Source organism: Trematomus bernacchii, unplaced genomic scaffold, assembly GCF_902827165.1.
Source record: "Trematomus bernacchii unplaced genomic scaffold, fTreBer1.1, whole genome shotgun sequence".
Lineage (NCBI taxonomy): Eukaryota > Metazoa > Chordata > Actinopteri > Perciformes > Nototheniidae > Trematomus > Trematomus bernacchii.
Window position 1 is genome coordinate 13771904 of NW_022987547.1, and position 23056 is coordinate 13794959.

At 40.8% G+C, this 23056-nt stretch overlaps 3 protein-coding genes across 8 annotated transcripts in view; 1 reads left to right on the forward strand and 2 right to left on the reverse strand.

Moving 5' to 3' along the window:
* The window catches only part of rapgef1b (Rap guanine nucleotide exchange factor (GEF) 1b), a 59447-nt gene extending 45928 nt beyond the window's left edge, over positions 1 to 13519 (forward strand). For 3 of the 6 annotated variants that reach the window (XM_034123274.1, XM_034123279.1, XM_034123275.1), the window contains exons 11-24: positions 2549 to 2641; positions 3715 to 3800; positions 4639 to 4744; positions 5365 to 5440; positions 5718 to 5802; positions 6358 to 6450; positions 7433 to 7618; positions 8242 to 8335; positions 8440 to 8534; positions 9050 to 9128; positions 9220 to 9321; positions 11887 to 11984; positions 12063 to 12191; positions 12418 to 13519. In XM_034123274.1, coding sequence (XP_033979165.1) covers positions 2549 to 2641; positions 3715 to 3800; positions 4639 to 4744; positions 5365 to 5440; positions 5718 to 5802; positions 6358 to 6450; positions 7433 to 7618; positions 8242 to 8335; positions 8440 to 8534; positions 9050 to 9128; positions 9220 to 9321; positions 11887 to 11984; positions 12063 to 12191; positions 12418 to 12568 — 1473 coding nt within the window. In that variant the 3' untranslated portion in view covers positions 12569 to 13519. Of the gene's footprint in view, positions 1 to 1811; positions 1962 to 2548; positions 2642 to 3714; positions 3801 to 4638; positions 4745 to 5364; positions 5441 to 5717; positions 5803 to 6357; positions 6451 to 7432; positions 7619 to 8241; positions 8336 to 8439; positions 8535 to 9049; positions 9129 to 9219; positions 9322 to 11886; positions 11985 to 12062; positions 12192 to 12417 lie in introns of all 6 variants that reach the window. The other 3 variants (XM_034123281.1, XM_034123276.1, XM_034123280.1) reach the window with 3 other exon arrangements.
* Positions 13520 to 13565: 46 nt separating this feature from the next.
* On the reverse strand, positions 13566 to 17161 carry uck1 (uridine-cytidine kinase 1). Its single transcript, XM_034123282.1, has 7 exons — positions 16976 to 17161; positions 15985 to 16144; positions 15536 to 15632; positions 15296 to 15438; positions 15116 to 15210; positions 14721 to 14769; positions 13566 to 14634 (listed from the first exon to the last, which is right to left on the reverse strand). Exons 1-7 carry the CDS (start codon positions 17063 to 17065, stop codon positions 14441 to 14443), a joined length of 828 nt encoding a protein of 275 aa, XP_033979173.1. The 5' UTR covers positions 17066 to 17161; the 3' UTR covers positions 13566 to 14440.
* Positions 17162 to 18541: 1380 nt separating this feature from the next.
* dnlz (DNL-type zinc finger) lies at positions 18542 to 21422 on the reverse strand. Its single transcript, XM_034123283.1, has 3 exons — positions 20930 to 21422; positions 19328 to 19467; positions 18542 to 18770 (listed from the first exon to the last, which is right to left on the reverse strand). Exons 1-3 carry the CDS (start codon positions 21224 to 21226, stop codon positions 18620 to 18622), a joined length of 588 nt encoding a protein of 195 aa, XP_033979174.1. The 5' UTR covers positions 21227 to 21422; the 3' UTR covers positions 18542 to 18619.
* Positions 21423 to 23056: the final 1634 nt, after the last annotated feature.

Below are 23056 nucleotides of genomic sequence, written 5' to 3' on the forward strand. Positions count from 1 at the left end.
AAAATATGACAGCATACATTCCAGGCTTCATTATGTCCACCTTAGCCTCTAAAAACAGACATTTGGTCCAGCTTTAGCTATAGATAAGATAAGATAGTACTTTATTGATCCCAAATTGGGAAATTGTATATATATTGTTTAAATATATATATATATATATATATATATATATATATATATATATATATATATATATATATATATCCTAGTTACTTATGGCCTGACCCGGACCCACCAATGTGTTACAGTGGTTAGTTTTCAGGGGGGTGACCCCGCTGTGTGCGATGCACCCAAAGGTTCGGTGTGTGTTTCCCTCAGGATCTGTGCAGAGGAATGCAGCTCCAGATGGACCTGATGGAAAACACATTCCTCTCCTTTCTGCTCCTCTTCCTCCCTGTCCTCCTCCTCTTTTTACTCCTGATCAACACACTGTTTCTCCTATCTGTCTCGTCTACTCCATGCTGTCATTTCCCCCTAGCAAAAAAAACACACACACACACACACACACACCTCCTGGTTGTCTGTTTCTGTGGAATGCCTGCATTCCTCAACTCCTCCAGGCATGATGTTTTTGAAGGGGAAGGTTGGGGATGCCAGAAAAGCTGCTTTGCATATGTTGAGTGGAAAGGGAAAGACATTTCAGTCAATTATGTGATATTGTGATGTGTGTGTGTCCCTGTGTGTGTGTTGCTAGTACAGACTCTATTTACCACAAATAAAGAGGAGAGTGAGAGGCCTGGATTTCCCGCTCATCCTGCGTGTCTGTACATGAACGTGTGTGTGTGTGATCGTGATCTGTGTATGGTGACTGTGCTGGTATGCTGAAACAGGGCTAATATGAGCAACGTGTTGAAACAGGTTACTGATGCCTCCCTGCAGACAGGCATCTGCTCAGCTGGCCTTACAAAACACACACACACACACACACACACACACACACACACACACACACACACACACACACACATATTGTTAAGACATATATGGCCTTTTGTGCAGCTTTTTAAATTTAGACTTAGTATTACTTTATATGGACAATCCTATTACTTCTGGTAAATAATGTCTTTGTTTTAATCATTCATCGTTTTTGGGTAGCTACGTTTTTACCACAAATCATGACATTTTAGTCCAGTTTTACAGTAGAATGTAGTATTAGAAAATCTTTCTTTTTGCTATTTCTTTTAGTCAAGATGTTTCCCTCTTATGTATGTCAGCAACTGCAATTTATTTTTTATTTAGACCTCAAATGATATTGACATTTTCAGTCAATCTAGTCCAAAATCACAATTTTGTATCTTTTATCAACCTTATTTTACATTAGATGTTATGCTAACATTATCTGATGAGAAACACAGGTTAAATGTTTAAGAATACAGCTTGGCTATTCTGAGTCCTCCTTATTGTTCTCATCATTGTTTCTCACTGCTGGTCCGTTATAAAAAAACAATCTGCAGAAATATGTCAACTCTAGCCGCAAACTTGATGCATTATATAGTAGCACAATTGTGTGGACTGAGAAAAGGACAGAGACCGACCGAGGGGAAGAGAAGCTGAAAGTAAAGAAAGACTTAGTATTATTTTATTAATTCTTCTTTTGTCAACAATAATGTATGTTAACATCTTCACAGTTGGTTTTTGGGTGGTGCATTTCATGTTCAGACACCTATCTCTCAGGGGTGTTTGAGAATGAGGTGAAGACTTATTTCCCCTCCACTGCTTCAGCCTCTTTTCCTACCTGCTCTCTCTTCACCTCTCTGGTCTTTTACTCTTTTTTGTTGTTGTCCTGCTTCACTTCTTTCCACCAATCACAGAGCTTGGACCAGGTTGCCTTGACCAATGCCACCATTCTGGATGGCGGCGGGGGGGGCGGGCCCAACGGTTCCCTGGCCGGCTCAATGGGCTCTGTGGCTGTCTGTCTTCCTTCTGAGTCTTCTCTTACTGACTCGCTCCACACCTCAGCGGTGAGCTAACTAGAGGATATGAACCGACTCTCAGACCAATGATAAACCCTGATCCTGGATCCCTTCCCTCAGCAGATTGCTGTTAGCAGTTTGGTGCTCAGATGATAAATTAGTGAGATATTCAAAAGCCACAAACTATCTGCAATCCGATTATTGGTCTTTTCATAGAGCATGATGCACTGCATGTTCTTTAATGCCAGTAAATACGATCACCTTTACAATGGATGTGCGCTATAGTGCCCCCTGGTGTTGGTGATGATAGCGAGCCCAACGATCACTGTTACAACACCAAAACCTCAGCTAGCCGCTTCGTCTTCTTATTTAAATACAGAGTGGTGCAGACTGTAGTCCGACCCGGGAGTTGGCATCCCATGGGCTCCCTTGTCAAAATGCCAAAGTCAGGCTAACAACCAAAAACACGTTTGAACAAAACGTTCACTTTGAGACGAGGGAACCGTAAGTGGTCAAATGCTAACTAATTCCCCAGGGACTCATTCCTGCACCGCTCTATTCACTTTTCTGTAAGCAAACACTGTGTGCCCCCCTCTCTCCCCTTACGGGTTTGTGTCCCTCCTCTTTTCCCGTAGAGCGAGTGCGCAAACGACGAGGGCGGGGAGGGCGAGTACGTCAACTTGTACTCATCCAACCAGCCCAATGGGGAGCTGCCTCGCTCCCTCAGAGTAAGTAGCTGCCCGCCACGGGGTCGAAGGTCAATTCCATTCAACTGGTGCCATTGCTTCAGGAGTGTGAATCAATTTTGAAATGCGGCGAGGGATTTGAAGTGAGCAGAGCCTGTTTGAGTGGCAGACTTCTGTTGCAGCTCTCATTGATTCATCTCTCCGAGTGATGGCACTGAAATGGAATTTGAATGCAGACAAACCTGACCGAGCATGACTTCAGAAAGGATGTGTGTGTGTGTGTGTGTGTGTGTGTGTGTGTGTGTGTGTGTGTGGTGTGTGTGTGTGTGTGTGTGTGTGTGTGTGTGTGTGTGTGTGTGTGTGTGTGTGTGTGTGTGTGTGTGTGTGTGTGTGTGTGTGTGTGTGGTGTGTGTGTGTGTGTGTGTGTGTGTGTGTGTGTGTGTGTGTGGTGTGTGTGTGTGTGTGTGTGTGTGTGTGTGTGTGTGTGTGTGTGTGTGTGTGTGTGTGTGTCTTCTGATGCCTGGCTGGTGATTGGCTGTCTCTCTCTCTGGCTGCACTTCCAATGTAACAAGTATTTAACCTTGTTCCGATCTAACACCTGACATGTCGCCGCTCCAAATCGGATTCTCTAGGGTTCACCGGTTTTCAATTTTCCAATAACATTCCCCCATAACTGCTTAAGTGCACTTGTTTTACAGCGTGTGTGTGGTTGTATTCCCATGGCCGGGGTGAACTGTCAGGGGGTGTTTTAGGTGTGTTGGGAATGTAAGTGAGGGCAGAAGAGACCATGTATGGGTGTGTGATTGTATTTGTAGTTTTATTTGGTACAGATTCAGTGTGTATGAGTTCTACCCTCTTGGTGTCTTTCTGTTTTGGGTCTCATCTTTTGGGTCTCATGCTCGTACTGAGAAAAAGCTGCATTGTGCTCATCAACATAAAACAACCAAGTAGTAGTGTTGACATTTGTCCATTCATCTTCCTTCCACCAAAAGTGGTGCATGCACTGGTGGTTCATAATCCATATCCAGCCCTCTCACTGCATGGGACCATTCATTAATGCTGTTCAGTGAAACCTAGAATACACATGTTGATTATTGCTGTTCCTCCATGATCAGGAATCAATCACAGCTGACGATGTGCTCCAGGATCCCTCCCCTCAGATCCCCTCCACCAATAGCAAAGAGGCTCTGGACAAGGAGAGGTAAGAGATGTAATGTTTACACCTTAGAAATGATGTACACTAAATGCTACTCCCTCTGTACAGTAGGTGCTATATTAATATAGTGTACTGTTTTGAAGTTGGCGTAAAATAAATCAATATACTAGAAATAATGCAATCCATGTTCTGTCAGATGTCAATCAAACTGCAGCAAAGTCCAACTTAAATACAAATGTTTTAGTTGAACATTTTGTGAATGTATACCAATGAATATTTATATATGTTTTTTATAATTAGTTTTTCCAAAGGATTTGTTTCATTTGTTTCAAACATTTATGAAAAAATAAATGCATTGTTTGACTTTCACCTAACAAGCAAGCATACAAAATATATGTTTGTATAGCTTTTGTTCCTGATGCTGAATCACAGATGTAGCCAGACATACTTTTTTTTCCTTTCCAGTCTCCAGCTTCTTTACTCCCTGTCGACTAGCTTTGCATTGTGGGAGAATAGTGAAACAGACAGACCATATTGAGTATACTACATTTTGTCACTTTAACTTAAAACTTGGTTACAACTAGTTTGTAGAGCTACAACTATAAACAACAAAAATAGTTCAAACTTTTATTTACTGATGATAGACTATTAAATCAGACACAGTCCAAATCCCAACGATATTTAATTTACGATCATATACAACGGACAAACACATACATATCTCATATTAAAGAAGCAGATTAAACACAATGACTTGTCAAATGAATCAACGTTTCAGCTCCCGTATGCAGTATGGCTCGGGACACCTCTATATTCGTTGATATCTCAAAAAGCAGTGAGTTTTTCTGTACTGATAACTATTGTGTGTGTGTGTGTGTTTAAGGAGGCAGAAGTCACCAGAATCGGCTGGCAGCGATGAGGAGGACGTGGACGAGCTGTCCCTCATCGACCACAAAGAGATCATGAGCAGGATAACACTAAAACAAGTGGTAAGAATCCCCTCCTGCTGAGCTGTTTATAGAATGTGCAGCAGCAGCACACAAAGCACATTTTATCCCCTTAGTCCGGCTGGCTAAAGGTCACTGAGTCAGTCAGATGTGAAATCAGATCCTGAGCCGCTCCACTGAGAGCCATGCTGCCCTCTGGAGGTCAGCGTCTGGAACTGCACAGCTGAAATGAACAGACCTCCCTCCTCTCCCCTTCCTCCTCCTCCTTTGTACCGTGTGCTGCAGTCTGACAGACAGATGTGTGAACATGCTCCTCTCTGCAAGGTTAGGGGCAATGTGACAGCACTGATTTACAAAAAAGCAGATTGGAAGGGATCAGAAATGAGGAGGAGGAGGAAGATTCATAGCCTTGGAGACAGATTGCAGGGCTCGGGCTTTCATTACACACAAGTCTAACTTGTTCTTCGTCATCAGAGGAGCTGCTGCAGGACAGGAGGAGGTGGGGGGGGGGAGCAAGACATAAAAACAGGCAGAAGAAGGAAAGATGCAAGCTACGTTTTGGGCTAGACTGCATCACCCTTCCTCACATCTAACCAATGGTCTTCTCTCCTGTTATTCCTTTTCTCTAATTCTTCGTGCTTGCTCTGTTTCATTTCCCCCAGAATGACGACGGGCCTGACGTCCGTGCTGGATCGGGAGATATTCTATTAGTGCACGCCACAGAAACAGACCGCAAAGGTACAGTACAGAACACATGTGTACAGCTCAGTGTGTGACTGTGCACAGCTTTGACAGGCACGCATTGTATAATCAAAGACAGAATTATGTGCATTCATAGAGACTTAGTGTGTAGTGTGAATGATGTCTTATTACTTTTCTAATCTCCTCGTATGCGTAGCATTTGAAATAGCCTTCAGTTGTTTGCAATGTGTCAGTTCTTCACATGTGATGATGTGTTTTCAGAGCTCTTCATCTGAAATGTCTCTTTTTTTCCCTTTCTTTTTTTTCTTGACAGATCTTGTTTTGTACTGTGAAGCCTTTCTGACTACGTATAGGACTTTTATAACCCCAGAGGACCTCATTAAGAAGCTACACTACAGATATCCTTTCCACATCAGTCCGCATGTCGCTCCAGGCTTAATGGCTGTTTAGTTAACGCTGGTTTTACTGCCTTTGTCTTGAAATCCTTATTTACCAAGAAAAGATGTGTTTTCTGATTCAGCTCTTTAGTTACACGTGTTCATAGATGGAGACCTCCAGAGCAACCATGACCCTTTAGGAATGAAAAGGTAGAGGGATAGTATTCAAATATATGAAATACAAATAATTAGTTTAAGATAAACTATAATACAAATCTAATAATACAAAAATGCAAATAAAAAATGGAATGGCAATAAATGGAACATCTAAAATCCAAGTTAGGATAGGATCAAATAAATCGATATAGATTCACAGTAAAGGACATTGAAGGACATTGAAGGTCACAACATTAAAGATAACCTTTCTTACTCGGAGCTAATGCTTGGTATTTTAGAAGAGAAAAATATCACATATCATTGTGTTCTCAAAACCTTTGAAAACCTTTAAGGAAAATATGTTATTGTACCTTGTATTCCGTATAAGCTGTTGTGTATTTCGCCTTGACCACTGAGCACATACACCAGGTTCTGCCACAGCCCCGACACCTTCAAGAAGAGAGTCAGCAAAAACACCTTCTTCGTGCTGGTGAGGGTGGTGGACGAGCTGTGGTGAGTGGACTGAGACAGTACTTCCAGAGTGTGTTGCATTCAACATATTTCTACTGTCATATGTACAGTATAACAATGACATTCTTACGCTCAGCTCTCCACAATGAAATATTAAGAAACTACACATACAAACACACATAAGATAAAAACCAGCATAAGACATTTAAAAATATAAGCTGACATACATTTAAAAATTCCTTTCTCAGAATAAAAGTGCATGATGTGACTTAACATAGGATATAAATAACAGATTAGAGTATGGTATATAAATATGCATAGGAATAAGAATAGATGGGTCTAACAGTATGAATATGATGGGTATGGTACAGCCAGTGTTGGTGCTGATGGTCAGGACTCGGATAGTGTGAGGGGGGGTCTCATGGCCTGTGGGTAAAAGCTGTTGCAGAGTCTGGTGGTCCGGGTCTTCAGAGTCCTCTCCTCCTCAGGGAGCTGTGCTTACAAGAATATGGAGAGGAAACGTAGGCTGTTAGAGGAAATAACAAATACATGTATGTGTAACAATAGAGACATGGAAAATATAAAAAGTACTGCGTATGACTATATTACGCTTTTACGTGTAAGCAAGGCTTTAAATAAATGTAATGTTTGACTACTAGAGTTGCAACTATTATATATATATATATATATATATATATATATATATATATATATTATATAACAACTATTTGCCAAATATTTTGATGGGGAATGTATTATTTATGCAGACCTTGCAGGAAATACGGTTTTCAGTAGTTTCTTAGTTTTATAACGTATCTAAGTTGATATCTTTGGGTTTTGTTCTGACAAAACAATTTACATTTTATGGACCAAGAAACCAGCTTTCAAATTCTATGAATTCATTCATTCATCTGCTGTTTATGTTCTCGAATAAATCAGTTAATATCATAGTTTCAGTCCTAGCGACACCACGATCCCCCCCCCTCCTCCTCTTTTGACCATGCCCCCCTCTCTCCTCCTGCAGCCTGGTGGAGCTGACGGAGGACATCCTGAAGCAGCTGATGGACCTGGTGTTCACGCTTGTCTGTAACGGAGAGCTCAGCCTCGCGCGGGTCCTCCGGAAGAACATCCTGGATAAAGTGGAGCAGAGGAAGCTGCTGCGCTACACCAACTCCCTCAAACCGCTCGCTGCCCGGGGGGTCTCTGCAAGGTACGGGGGGGTCAAAGGTCAAAGGTTCAAAGGCTTCATTGTCAGATGCACAGCAGCTACAGTGTAGTTATGGCAATGAAAATCTGAAGTCCCAGGTTCCTCCAACAGTGCAACATAATATATATAGGACATAGAACTAAAAAACTCATTTAAATCTAAATAGTGCAAGAAGAAACCGAGCAGAATAGAATAGTGCAGATTATTTTTAAGACCAACGTGCAAGTTATGCAGATGCAGTGAAAAATAAAGAAATACAATAAGCTAAATGATGCAGAGAATGTTGTAAGTGACCAAGTAAATGCAGGAGTCATACATGTACACATAATACGATATACAAGAACAGAATGTGAAATAAAATATTGTACAGTGAAATAAAAGACTTAGTATTTTAGTAATAACTATTAAGATAAATAAATGGTAAGATGCAGACAGAGGAAGGCTTTGGGTTATGGAGGCACTGAACAGAGCTCAGGCCTTCAGCAGTCTTATGGCAGCAGACAGAACACTTGGTTGCTGGGGTGATGGGGTCTTTGATCATCCTGTTAAACGTAATGTGTAGAGAGTACATGTATTTGTAAAACTTGAAGGAAACGTTATTAACTCGTAATCTTTTGTCCTAACAGGCCAGGGACGCTCCATGACTTCCGCAGTCATGAAATCGCTGACCAGCTCACTCTCCTTGATGCTGAGCTCTTCTATAAGATCGAGGTACTTGAGGTGTTTACTTTGAATTAATACTCCCGTTTACTTTGAATCAATGCTCCCTGTGTTTGTTGACATTGATTGTGTTTTGAGCTCCATCTTTAACTTCTCTTCTCCAGATTCCCGAGGTGCTGCTCTGGGCGAAGGAGCAGAACGAGGAGAAGAGTCCCAACCTGACGCAGTTCACAGAGCACTTTAACAACATGAGCTATTGGTGAGTTTGTCCTTCAATGGAAACGTGTCAGAATCCACCACTGGCACCACCTCTGGTCCTTTGGGTCTATACCAATGAATTGAAAATCCAGGATTCAGATTGAAATACGCTGATGATATGTCTGTCAGCGTGCTACATGCAGGGTAGAGTCTTTTAGTATTGTACCATCAAACCAAAACTGTGGACTGCTTTTGAGTAAATGATATGAAGTACTAGTAGTGTGTAAAACGTATGTACAACTGTACATTTGTACAAAGCACAGTTTAATGCTTGAATAGGAAGTCAATCGTACAGGCCCTCCTGCTTTGTCTTATGATTCTGAATATGCACATATTACTTTGTGATAGTCCTGTATCATTCTGATTTGCATATGATTACATTCCAAGCCTTTCCTATGCTATTGTACTTTCTTGATATTATCTTATTTGTAAGACACATTGATTGTGGTAAAACCAAAACTGCTGGATTCCCTCTCAGAGCACCTGTTGACCCCCTCTGTTTTCCTCCTCCTGCAGGGTCCGCTCTCTGATCATTCAGCAGGAGAAAGCCCAGGACAGAGAGAAGCTGCTTCTCAAGTTCATTAAGATCATGAAGGTGAGTCATTTTGGACTTTAATATCTCTACTTGTCATGTTATTTCCTGTGATGTTTGATGCTATAATATTTCCACAAATCTCTTTTTACAGCACTTACGGAAGTTGAATAATTTCAACTCTTACCTGGCAATCCTGTCCGCCCTGGACTCGGCCCCCATCCGGAGGCTGGAGTGGCAAAAGCAGACCTCCGAGGTGAGAGCACCGTGACGCTTTAATGAGGGGGGGTCCCATTCACTACATCCCCTTCACTTTATCCATTATTCATTTGAACTTGTTAGCAATTCAAATGTGTTATTCATTAGTTTGAGCTAACTTTTTCAACAATTCCTGCTGCTAATTAATGTCAATTATATCTTTTTACTTTTAGTTAATTATTTCAACAGTTTTTCGATTTATATTAGCTTAGCATTTCAACTGTTAATCTGCTACATTTAGCTAACTACTGTTTTTGTGCTAATTCAGAGCTTACTATTTGAACCAATTATTCGTTGCCCTTTTCTAACTTTTTCAATCCATAGATATCAGTGTTGTAGATCTCAGAATGTGTGCATATACAGGTGCATCTCATACATTAGAATATCGTGGGAAAAGTACATTTATTTCATGAATTCAATTCAAAAAGTGAAACTCATATATTATATGGATTCATTACACACAAAGTGAAATATTTCAAGCCTTTATTTGTTTTAATCTTGGTGATTACGGCTTACAGCTAATGAAAACCCAAAAATCAGTATCTCATAAAATTAGAATATTACATAAGACCAATAAAAAAAAAAAACGATTTTTAATACAGAAATGTCGGCCTTCTGAAAAGTATGTTCATGTGTGTGCACTCAGTACTTGGGCCTCCTTTTGCATGAATGACTGCATGAATGCGGCGTGGCATGGAGGCGATCAGCCTGTGGCTCTGCTGAGGTGTGATGGAAGCCCAGGGTGCTTTGATAGCGGCCTTCAGCTCGTCTGCATTGTTGGCTCTCGTGTCTCTCATCTTCCTCTTGACAATACCCCATAGATTCTCTATAGGGTTCAGGTCAAAGTTTGCTGGCCAATCAAGCACAGTAATTCCATGGTCACTAAACCAGGTCTTAGTACTGTTGGCAGTGTGGGCAGGTGCCAAGTCCAGCTGGAAAATGAAATCAGCATCTCCATAAAGCTTGTCAGAAGAAGGAAGCATGAAGTGCTCTGAAACGTCTTGGTAGACGGCTGCGTTGACTTGAGAAAACCCAGAGGACCAACAGCAGCAGATGACATGGCTCCCCAAATCATCACTCACTGGAAACTTCACACTGGACTTCAAGCAACTTGGATTGTGTGCCTCTCCACTCCAGACTCTGGGACCTTGATTTCCAAATGAAATGTAAAATGTACTTTCATCTGAAAAGAGGACTTTGGACCACTGAGCAATAGACCATCTATTTTTCTCCTTAGCCCAGGTACGACGCTTCTGACGTTGTCTCTGGTTCAGGAGTGGCTTGACACGAGGAAGGCTCAGTTGTAGCCCATGTCCTGGATACGTCTGTGCGTGGTGGCTCCTGATGCACTGACTCCAGCCTCAGTCCACTCTGGATAGGTCTGTGCGTGGTGGCTCCTGATGCACTGACTCCAGCCTCAGTCCACTCTGGATAGGTCTGTGCGTGGTGGCTCCTGATGCACTGACTCCAGCCTCAGTCCACTCTGGATACGTCTGTGCGTGGTGGCTCCTGATGCACTGACTCCAGCCTCAGTCCACTCTGGATAGGTCTGTGCGTGGTGGCCCTTGATGCACTGACTCCAGCCTCAGTCCACTCTGGATAGGTCTGTGCGTGGTGGCCCTTGATGCACTGACTCCAGCCTCAGTCCACTCTGGATACGTCTGTGCGTGGTGGCCCTTGATGCACTGACTCCAGCCTCAGTCCACTCTGGATACGTCTGTGCGTGGTGGCCCTTGATGCACTGACTCCAGCCTCAGTCCACTCTGGATACGTCTGTGCGTGGTGGCTCTTGATGCACTGACTCCAGCCTCAGTCCACTCTGGATACGTCTGTGCGTGGTGGCTCTTGATGCACTGACTCCAGCCTCAGTCCACTCTGGATACGTCTGTGCGTGGTGGCTCTTGATGCACTGACTCCAGCCTCAGTCCACTCCTTGTGAAGATCCCCCAAATGTTTAAATGGCCTTTGCTTGGCAATCCTCTCAGGTCTGCGGTCATCCCTGTTGCTTGTGCACCTTTTCCTACCACACCTTTTCCTTCCACTCAACTTTCTATGAATATGCTTGGATACAGCACTCTGTGAACAGCCAGCTTCTTTAGCAATGACCTTTTGAGGCTTACCCTCCTTGTGGAGGGAGTCAATGACTGTCTTCTGGACAACTGTCAAGTCAGCAGTCTTCCCCATGATTGTGAAGCCTACTGAACCAGATTGAGAGACCATTTAAAGGCTCAGGAAACCTTCACAGGTGTTTTGAGTTCATTAGCTGATTAGTGTGACACCGTGAGTCTACAACATTGAACTTTTTCACAATATACTAATTTTCTAAGATACTGATTTTGGGGTTTTCATTAGCTGTAAGCCGTAATCACCAAGATTAAAACAAATAAAGCCTTGAAATATTTCACTTTGTGTGTAATGAATCCATATAATATGAGTTTCACTTTTTGAATTGAATTAATGAAATAAATTAACTTTTCCACGATATTCTAATTGATTGAGATGCACCTGTATATTCACAAGTTACAGCAAATGATCCTAATAATCTTGGTCCCTCTCCTCTCAGGGATTGGAGGAGTACTGCACATTGATTGACAGCTCGTCGTCCTTCAGAGCGTACCGAGCTGCTCTCTCTGAGGTGGAGCCCCCCTGCATCCCCTACCTGTGAGTGAACCAACCATAAACTCAGACAAATGTTTTTAGCCGAGAACCACACGTTTACCCCCCTCTTCGCTCTCCCAGGGGTCTCATCCTGCAGGACCTGACCTTCGTCCACCTGGGGAACCCCGACTTCATCGAGGGGAAGGTGAACTTCTCCAAACGCTGGCAGCAGTTTAACATCCTGGACAGCATGCGGCGCTTCCAGCAAGTGTAAGTCCATGGGGATACATTCACAGCACCATGACAACATGCACATCATCTTGTGATGGATCATTTGAAAGCTTTCCAAACATCAATCACAGTAATAACTGCCATCATTTGTTTGCCACTGGCAGGAAACACAATTTGTTTTGCATTACATTTTAATCTAAAGCATCGCTGCCATCTCCACACGAGCTGCTTGTTTTCTCATTAATCAAACCTCCTCTCATCTCAGGCATTATGATCTGAAGCGCAACGAGGACATTGTGTGCTTCTTCAACGACTTCAGCGACCACCTGGCGGAGGAGGCGCTGTGGGAGCTGTCGCAGAAGATCAAACCCAGGAACATCACCAGGCGCAAGACGGAGCGTGAGGAGAAGACCTAGGGCCCCCGGGGGCCGGCCAAACTGACCTCCAACTGTGCTTCATAACACTAACTCCACTTTACTACAGACTGAGAGACAGAGACGAATGGAAGCTAATGGGAGACTCATTGCAGGGGGATGCAGAACAAACTACAGAAGCGTGGCGGAGGTTTACAGAGAGCTGCTGCTCGGGGAGATTATAAATTGGGATTACTGTGACTCTGACGGGGAGAGATTCAGAGAGGAAGCCGAGGAGGGGTCACACAGAGCGGACAGGGAGACGGAAATAACCAAAGTCTGCTCCCTGGGCTCTCTGTCTTCGTGAGAATGAGCTGTCCATTTCTCTCCCGAGATTCTCCTTCCTCTTCCTTTTATGTATGTGCCATTTGTCGGTCATCTTCTGCATTGACTTATGAGTTTCCCCTCAAAACAGCGGACCCTCGAGAGCAGAGAACTGGGACAGTCCGCTGGGGGGGGGGATCTAAACTCAGAGAGGATGACCATCACAGACTGGAACCTGAGTTTTTGGAAACATTTTGTGTAAGAATCATGTATGGTTATGATATGTATTATATACAGTGCTCCTTTTGTTCTTAAAAAGGATGTTTATGCTTATGAGAAGAGCTTAGCTTCTCCCAAAGTGCCATACGTATGTGCACTCAAAAAAGCAAAGCAAAAACCACAAAAAAGTCAAACTTACTAAAGATGCTGTGATCTATGTAATGTCATACTGAAATCATGGTGTGCCGTGCTCACGTGTAGAGAACCATCCGGCAGTCACAATCATGTCCCGGTCACGTTGGTGTGTGAAAGTGTTCGTGTGCGACTGAAGTCCTCGTGACTTGTTTGTTTGTCATTCAAAAATGTGCTGTAGTAAATCATTTGGATTCCTTTTTTGGGATAATGGTGGAAAACCCAACACATCACACTGTGCTCTCAAACTCCAATAAAACAAACAGCTTTGTTTCTATACACAGCGTGCGGGTCAGAAACATCACTTCCTGGTTTCAAACTCAAAAAGGACTTACACTTTTCCATTTATTGTTGTACAGAGTGGTCAGTGCAAAATGAACTTAAAAAAAGTAAGGCTTGTATTCAACTGTAAGTAATGAAAGGAAGCACTCAGTTTAACGCTACTATGATTTGATTTAAATAAGTTAAAACAAATAGGGAAACAGCAGGATAACGGGTTAGTGTGAATATCATTTAAATATACACGGAATTTAAGCAACAAAAAAGCAGATATAAATATAAACGTCAAAGTGCAAAAGCATAACAGAAATTAAACATTTAAAAACTCTTCTTACTAGAGCTGCAACTTTTAGAGGACTAATCCAATGACAGAAAAATAATCAGCAACTTTTTTGATATTTGTTACAATAATATGCCCTACTTTTGTCTATCAAAGTGTATATATACAATATAATATCTTTGGGTTTTACACTGACAAAAGAAGACATTTAAAGATATAACCTTGGATTTTCGAATGGACATTTTTCAATATTTTCTGACATTTTATAGATTAAATATATAAAATAATCTGGAGATAAATCAATATTTAAAATATGTTTTAGTTGCAGCTCCTCCCTCTCAGTAACTGATCCTCAGACCACAGCCAACACTGAAAAACATTATCATGGAAGACCGTTACATGTGAAAAGCATCATCTAGAAGCATGTTGGTTATGCAGCAATAATTACAGTGAAATGATGGAGTGGTCGCAGCACTGTATGCTTGCACCGTGGGATTGTGGGTATATCTTTTTACTTTTTAAAACCTCTGCAGAGAGGGAGGGTGGCGTGACCCTTCGTGCACAAATCAGTAGCAGCAATCCTGTCTCGAGCTCATGTCCACAGTCTGGAAACATCCGTCCTCCAGAGCCCCAGTGAAGGCTCAGTGCGGCCGGCAGCTGGGCTCCAGCAGGACCCTCTTCCCTGCAGAGTTGGGGGCTCCGTTCTGCAGGTCCCCCGGCTCAGAGATGGCTCTTTTGAAGCCCCGCGTGTGCCCGCTGGCGGAGGCTCGCTGCCATTTGCAGAGCTCACCGCTCAGGATGTCTTGGATGTGCTGCACGATGAGGTTGATGGCCACTGATGGGAGAGGGAAGGATTTGTCAAGCATTCATTCCAGAGAAACTAGCAGAAAAGTATTTTAATTAGGGAAAAAAAACACTTACCCATATTGTCAACGCCCCTTGGAATGATGACATCTGCATACTTCTTTGTCTGAGAGAAAAACAAATGTGTTAATGTTTGTTGAGAAAACACCAAATGTGCAGTGACGAGCATCATAAAATGGAGGAGGGTTATTGTAGGTTAAAAAAAGTCATTGAAGAGCCAGGGAAGGGGGATAACATTACTGAAAAAAAAGATTAGATATTCTGAGATTAAAGCGATAAATGTGTCAGAAACAAATCAGAAATTGACAACATAAAATGTGTGTGATATATTTTTGCCAACTTTTTTAATTAAGTAATGTGGTTTCTTGGACTCTCCCTCACCCAGCCCTGTATTATTGTTATGCACCTAAAATGGCCCTTATTTGTTGTTGTTATGCAGTAAACATACTTACAGGCAAACAAAACTCTTCAAAGGCAGGCTTGACAAATGTTGTGTACTGCGTGAGAATCTGTTCCAGATCCCTCCCTCTGGTCATGTCTCGCAAAACTGTAGGAAAATCAGGTAATCTTTTCATCATGGATATACTATGGTGGCCCACATCTGGAATAATGTATGAGGAAGACTTTAATACCTCTGCGAGACAGTCTGACATCTGAATCTGTGTCCACAAAAAGCTTCATGTGAAACATATCACGCACTTTCTGTGGGTAGAAGACGAGAATCCCCTCAAAGAGGACCACGTCTGCCGGGTAAACTGTAATCCTTTCTTCCAATCTAAAATAGCACATCCAATGTTGATGGGAATTAAAAAAAAAAAATTATTACTTATTTCCTATAAGGGCTGAATCAATGTGAATTGCTTCCTTCTTACCTGGAATGAGTTACGAAGTCATACGTTGGCACCTGAACCACTTTTCCCTCTGCGATGTCTGTCAAGGTTTGGTACATTAAGTCTGTATCAAATGCCTCTGCAAGACAAACGGAAACAGCAGAAATGTAAGACTCTGCATGCAGCCTTTAAACAATAAACACCATTTATTTTACAGGGATCCACAGAAATCTGGCATATAAAGCCTGACAACAATTCCAGATATATGAGTGATATCGAGGCGGTGATTTAATATATGCCGCCATTGGGATTTCTCCCTTGGCAAATGAGTAAGTATTTGATTTATTTAATCATAAGGAGTGTCACTTTAGCTGTGATTATTTCCTCAGCTAGCATTTTCTGTGATTTCTACATTGTGATATTTCATATAGGCTGTAGAAATTGTGATTAAATGTCAGTTACAGTTAAAATAGAGCACGCTTTAACCATACCTGGATGATCAAAGTTGTACTGGCCCTTCAGCGCCTTCCCCTTCTGCTCGGCCGTCAGCACTCTGTAGAAGCTGTCCTGGCTGATGATGGCCACCTTCCTCTGGCGGTGGTCCACCTTGTTCTGGCCCAGCAGCTCCATGATCTTGGCGCACACTGTTGACTGTGGCAGAACAAGAAATCAGACTTCAGTACAGACTCAGGGTCCGGATAACAGACATGGAAAAGCATATTAAGATAGCATGTTTTTACAATTGTTTACAATTAGTTGAAGAACAATCACAATTGTATGGCAGAAATGGGCAGAAAATGCGGTTTCCAGCCTTTCAAATATGGAGATTACTTATTTTCTCTTTTTTGTTGTTGCAGCCCTATTTAGGAATATAAGATTTTCTACATCATGTTTCTTTATTACCAATCATGCAACCACTATTGCAGGTTTTAACTGTTGCATAATCGACATAAAGATTAACAAGAACTGGGGACAAAGTGTCTCCTTGTCTGACACCATCCCTCCCCAAATGGGGAGAAGACCCTATTGCCCAATTTTACTTGCATGATCAGAATAGGCTATACTAAACTGACATTAAGTGTATTTTTATTAATGTCAATCGTAATGCCGCATTAAATAGATTTAACTAGCAAGGACCAATTCACAATGCATGTTTTTGTCAGTTTCCCGGGAAATCGAACAGTGTCTCCAGTGACCTTAATGGTCATCAGCTGATTTGGCACTGCGAGGGAATTGACAAATTATTAACAGTGGCTAGTTAGCTATTTGAAGCTAAAAGGTCAAAAACACGAATCGGTAGAGTTATTCAATATTAGCAGGGAAGACATGTTATTATAGTTGCAGTGTGTTGATATAGTGAAACGAAACTGAGCGACGGGGGCGTGCCAGTTGCTCTGACAGTTTGACAAATTCTAATGTTGCTAAGCTAAGCTAATAGGAATGCTAATATCCGTAGTCCTCTGGCTGCAAACAGATACTGACCTTGCCGCTAGCTGTTCCTCCACTAACCCCTATTAAGAAGGGACAATTCCGGGGTCTCTCTGCTTCCTCTAGGGCTCCGAAAACATCCATCGCAGTCCAGAAGTTCAGGAGACTACAGATATCTAGATAGCCGGGCTGAATGTTTGCTATGCTATCTGTAGTAATAACAACGCACTGTTCTCGCGATATCATAGGGATGTCTCAATAATAAAGCGCAGTTTACGCGAGAACTCAGCATTAAGGTTCAACACTGGACAGTTTGGAGTGTAACTGCATTTAGTCTTTACATCAAATAAGATCAAACTACTTACACACATGTTTAGATTAAATATAACATTGTAATAAAGATGAAGTGAGTATTTATAACCTTTAAAGATTATTGGAATTTTACACATGAAGTCTTAGTTTAATGTCCGAAACAGTTTATTATGAATAGTTTTAAATGAATAAACGTTGCATTTGACTGTTTCATTTGCAATCAGTTAGCTGCGTTTATAATACTCTATATAATAATAAAAAATACAGGAGCATACATGTGACTCTGATCGGTTGCAATCCTCGTAGAATCATAGAATCCATGACAAAAAATTAGGGCTGTCAAGTTAACGCGTTAATAACGCGTTAACGCAAAAAAAAATTAACGCCACTAATTATTTTAACGCGATTAACGCATGTGTATTTTTTGTCCTCGGCCGCCGTAGTTTCAGAGCGCATCGAGTGTAAAATACCATCGACAAGCTGATGCTGACAGCCTCGCTCCTGCCGCCCGCTTGTGGCAGACCACACTTCCACGCTCACCGGCAGGCCCGGACTGGCCATCGGGAGGACCGGGAGGGAGTGTGTATGTGTGGCGCGACTCGCGCGAGCGAGGCACACCTTACGTGTTGTTGTTGTTAGCATCTGGTGCTAGCTAGCTGCGCTAACGGATTTAAGGAGCTGTTTCAATGACATTTCGCCGACAACTGCGCCGAGCACTTGACTTTATGCAGGTAGCCAGACAGTGGGACATTGTACGAAAAGTCAGCACACTCAGCACGGATCGTACGCGCAACATGATTGCTGCGTCCAGGCAGCTCCCATTCGAGCATATATGCCTTGAGCTGCACATAGCTCCAACGATTCATCACAGTGTACACACACACACACACACACACACACACACACACACACACACACACACACACACACACACACACACACACACACACACACACACACACACACACACACACACACACACACACACACAGTATTATTGTATGAAAGAGGTTCCAGGTTGAATTGAGGCGAATATTTGTAATGTTCAGAGGTTGTTGTGTTTAATATTCATGAGAATATTTGTCATTGTTCAAATGATAATAAACAAACATATAAAGCATATTTGTCCACTCATATGTTGATAAGAGTATTAAAAACTTGAAAGATATCCCTCTAAGGTACATTTAGAACAGATAAAAAATGTGCGATTAATTTGCGATTAATCGCGATTAACTATGGACAATCATGCGATTAATCGCGATTAAATATTTTAATCGACTGACAGCCCTACAAAAAATACATTAGTAATACAAAAAAACATTAGTTTTTATTATAGAATAAAATATAACACATCTCACAATACACATGTATAGAATAAAGGTATCATTATTGTTGTTTTTCTGGGTCTGATTTTTCTGTGTCGTCTTCACATTGTGACCTTTCTTTCCCAGATTCATCCACCACGATTTCAAAAGCAGAACTCCCATCCACCCTCCTCACAGTCTCTCCTTTGGCAGCAAGGATTTCCTCAATGTTCCTTAAAGGTAAACAACAACAAAAACCCAAAGCACATGAGCGATTCCAATATTTATCCAATATGTCAATTTCTGTGTTGCATTTTTAACTGCTTATGCTCCTGAATTTAGTTTTTCAATACAACTGGAAAACTCTGTCTTCACTTAATAATTATTCTAAAACAGATATATATATATATATATATGTAGAAATTCTAGCTATATTTATAAATGTAGCTAGGTATATTAAACCAGAAATTCTAATATGTTTGGGTAATTTACAGACAGTTGCCATTACATAATTTGTCCACCAGAGTGCAGTAACACATTTCTTATTCAAGTGTCACGGTTTAAATCACAAGTCTTCTTTAGCCAAATGTAAGTGATGCTTGTCAAAGCTTTGTTTTGATCAGTTAATATTATCTATAAATTATGTTATATCATTCTATCAGATTTGTTTTACCCTCATATAATAATCTCTTTTTTAAATAGTGTTGAACTGAATATGGGTTTATATTCAGCCGTCAGAGACATGGACAGTGTCACTAATATTTCTTATGAGACATCCAGCAGCACCGACCTCTTGCCTTCCAGGTCGGAGAACCAGCGCAGGTTGTCAGCGATGATGTGATGGTTCTCACACCCCGGACACGTCACGATCACAACTCCTTTGTGATAGGCCAGCTTCGATATCCTCTTTGTGGACCTGGTAGAGCAAACCTGCAAAAGTTATTAATTTTTGTTAGAATATATGCATATCATCTGTCACTGTGAATATAAATATACTTGTACATACCATACAAAACCAAACACTAATTCTGCAGGTGTAAATGTAAGGTACTGTACTTTAGTATTTCTATTTTACACTACATATACTTCTAACCCACTACAGAAGGTTAGTGCACTTATTACTCCACAATATGTGGAACATCATTTATATATTCCTATTTTTAATTCAAAATATAAACAAACAAATAAATGATGATGCATTATTTTAAATAAACAACCCACGGAACATTAACAAATGATTTATAAATATGTATTATTATTTAACAATAAACATGTAAGAATATATACAGTGCCATATACATTAGTGTAATGATATTAATAAGGATAATAGTGCTGAAACACATTGTCAAAATTCGGAGTACTTGTTGATACTTTAAGTATGTCTTTTTATTGAGTATTTCTACACTGTGGTATTACTCATTTTGATGAAGTAAAGAAAACAACAGTCTGCATGTCGGGTATTTGACTCCATCACACGTCATAACTTAGAAAATAAGACCAAAGACAACCAAACATGTTTGAATAACTTTGACATGTAATCAAATAAACACCCAGCTGACAGGAGATGAGAAGTATAGAGAAGTGTTGGTCAAAATATGCACTTTGTACTTTATTTAATAATACTATTAAAGGTGGGGTAGGTAAGTTTGAGAAACCGGCTCGAGATACACTTTTTGTTATATTCCATGGAATGCTCTTAACATCCCGATAGCAATGAATATCTTAAGTGCTTTGACAACAAATCCATAAAAAAATGTCATCTGTGGAAGCCGTAATACTGTAAAAAGTACGACCAATCATTTTAGCCGGCCCGGCTAAAATAACTGGATGGCCTACCTGCCTGTCAGCCTTCCATCTGTGCACAAACTTATCTCGTGCCCTCATTGGTCATGTGCGCGTTCGTGTGTGTTGGAGGAGGGGCTCTGTAAGGAAGTGGCAGATTTTTTCCGGCTGTGTATTTTCAAATTCTAGCGATCTCGAGCCGGTTTCTCCAAAATTACCTACCCCACCTTTAACTGTATTAACATTATATAATAATTATATCAATGTTTACTAAAATAATACAGGGTAATACAGTTATATTAAAAAAAAAAAAACTATGCATAATGAGTACTACTTGTTGTGACTCAAAAGATGTCTTGATACTGATATTCTTGTTATTTGACTGAAATGACATTGTATGCTGGACTCTGTGGGCCTATTACTAAAAACAATTAAAAAGAAAGAAAAATAGACCTTTTACTTTTACCTTTAATCAAATAAAGCAGAAGCCCTACTCTGGTTCATGTAGGATATGATAAGATGAGATGAGATCATCTCCATCTTATGTCTGTATACAGATATATGAGCATGGTTAAATACATTTAAATGTGCAGGTGAGTGCGGGTCCTACCTTGCATGTGTAAACTAGCTGGTAATGTTTTGATTCGATCTTTCCAATTGCGTCACTTCTGACCCTCAGTGAAGAGGAGAATTCTCTGGATCTGATGTCTGCCGGTAACACCGGCTGACAGGAGAGGAGATGCCCGGACTTCAGGGCTCTTTTTCGGCTGCAGCTGAGAACCACACCGGGCCCAGACGGTGCTAAAAGACTCCGAGAAAAACCTCGAATGAACCGGCAGACAGGCAGCATTGTCCTGGAAGAAGCCGGTGAACGTAACATATCTAAACATGTTAGTAAAAGCGACATTTCAGGTAGTGTTTACAAATGCGTTGCATGCGATTTCAACGTATGGTTTGTCGCGGCCCGATGACATCACGCATTTTGGTATTTTCAAATTAATGGTATTTTATTTTTTTATCTAACAAAGTTTGATCCATGTTTGTTTGATAACATTGTATTACGTTTTGGAAAGAGTTTTAGAAATATATAAAGTGGGAAACAAGACATGCAATTAGAATCAGTCATTTTAAATGCGATAATAATGTAATTACTTGTGTGGACTTTGTCATGTATTATAACGATATGTTTCAACCAATGGTTTGCACATTTATTCTCTGATTCATTCAACCCCATCTTATAAGTTGTTTAGAATTCAAATGTAATGTTATTTCGAGTCTCTTAAATGTGTTATAAGAAATACCTTTTCTCAGAGTCACCAATGATCACGTTTATTGGCATTAAAATATATATATATTTTAAGAAGATTCAATTACAGACCTTTATGGGAATATACATTAATAACAAAATATCTCTCACAATTGTCCCAACTGCCTACAGACAGTGTAGCTCCACACTTTTTTCACAGAGGGCCACATACAGAAAAATATACGAAGGGCTGGGCCGCTCACTAGAGGTATACAGCCTCATACTGTAAGTTCAGTTATAAGTTAGCAAAATCAATCAAATATAGGTAAATTATGCTTGTGAGTGTTGGCAGCTCATCCCTTAAAACAGAAGCCTCAGTTTGATTATAATAAGGAGAAATAGGAAGGGTGTATTTCAAGCTTGTTATGTAAATAAGTCATTGGGCTTTTTTCTTATCAACTAAGATATGTTAGAAAAATGTTTCCAACTTGAATTGACTGAATTTTATTTAAAAAGTGGTCTCATTAACACATGAATGTGTAATATATTTTTACATTTATATTTAAGAAGTACAATATAAGACAAGCACAAGTTTCATTTTTGGGCCATATTCCATTATACTTTTTGAATTTGCTGAGGGCCGATTCAAAATGGTCCGCGGGCTGCATTTGGTCCCCGGGCCGTAGTTTGGACACCCCTGGTGTAGCTGCAGCGGTGCACAGTTGATAATCAGCAGAAACACCAGCTGTAAATGGCTGCTGCAGACTGAAGGGTGTGTTTTTTAATCTTGCTCAGTAAGGGGGCCTGAGCTTGTTTAGGGGGAACTGCAGTCCGTCTGAAAGTGTGAGGCCTCCCAGTGCTGACACACTGACACTGTGGTGAGTCCACGTGGAGTTTCTGTCCCACAGATAAAACCATATACTGTACATAGTCAGACTATTGTTTAACAGGGACAGTCCTATCTGAACGTTTGATTGAAGTCTTTTCGAAAGTTGTTTACATGAAGTTTGCCACAACAGTTTTGGTCTCGAGCATAATCACTTTTTGAAGGGACTTTTTGGTCTTTAAAGTTTGGCTATTTTCACTTTGTTTAATGACTTGTGTGTGCATATATTTGTCTAAGTGTATATTTATATATACTATGTCTTATTACAATCAAATGTTCTAAGACTAATCATTTGCCAGCAACACATGAATTCTTCAGACATATTGAGAAGGGGGAGTGTGTGCTATGTATTTGAGTACTATGTACATTGTGCATAGGTGGAAAGTAACTACTGAAATATTGTACTTAAGTACACATTTAAGGCACCTGTACTTTACCTGAGTATTTTCATTTTAAGCTACTTTATACTTCTACTCTACTACATTTAGGTAGTGAATGCTGTACTTTTTACATATGTTTTACAGATGTATTCACTAGTTACTTTATCAATTCAGATTTTGACACACATTACTTGCATACTACTACTGAAAAACGTTTAAAATATG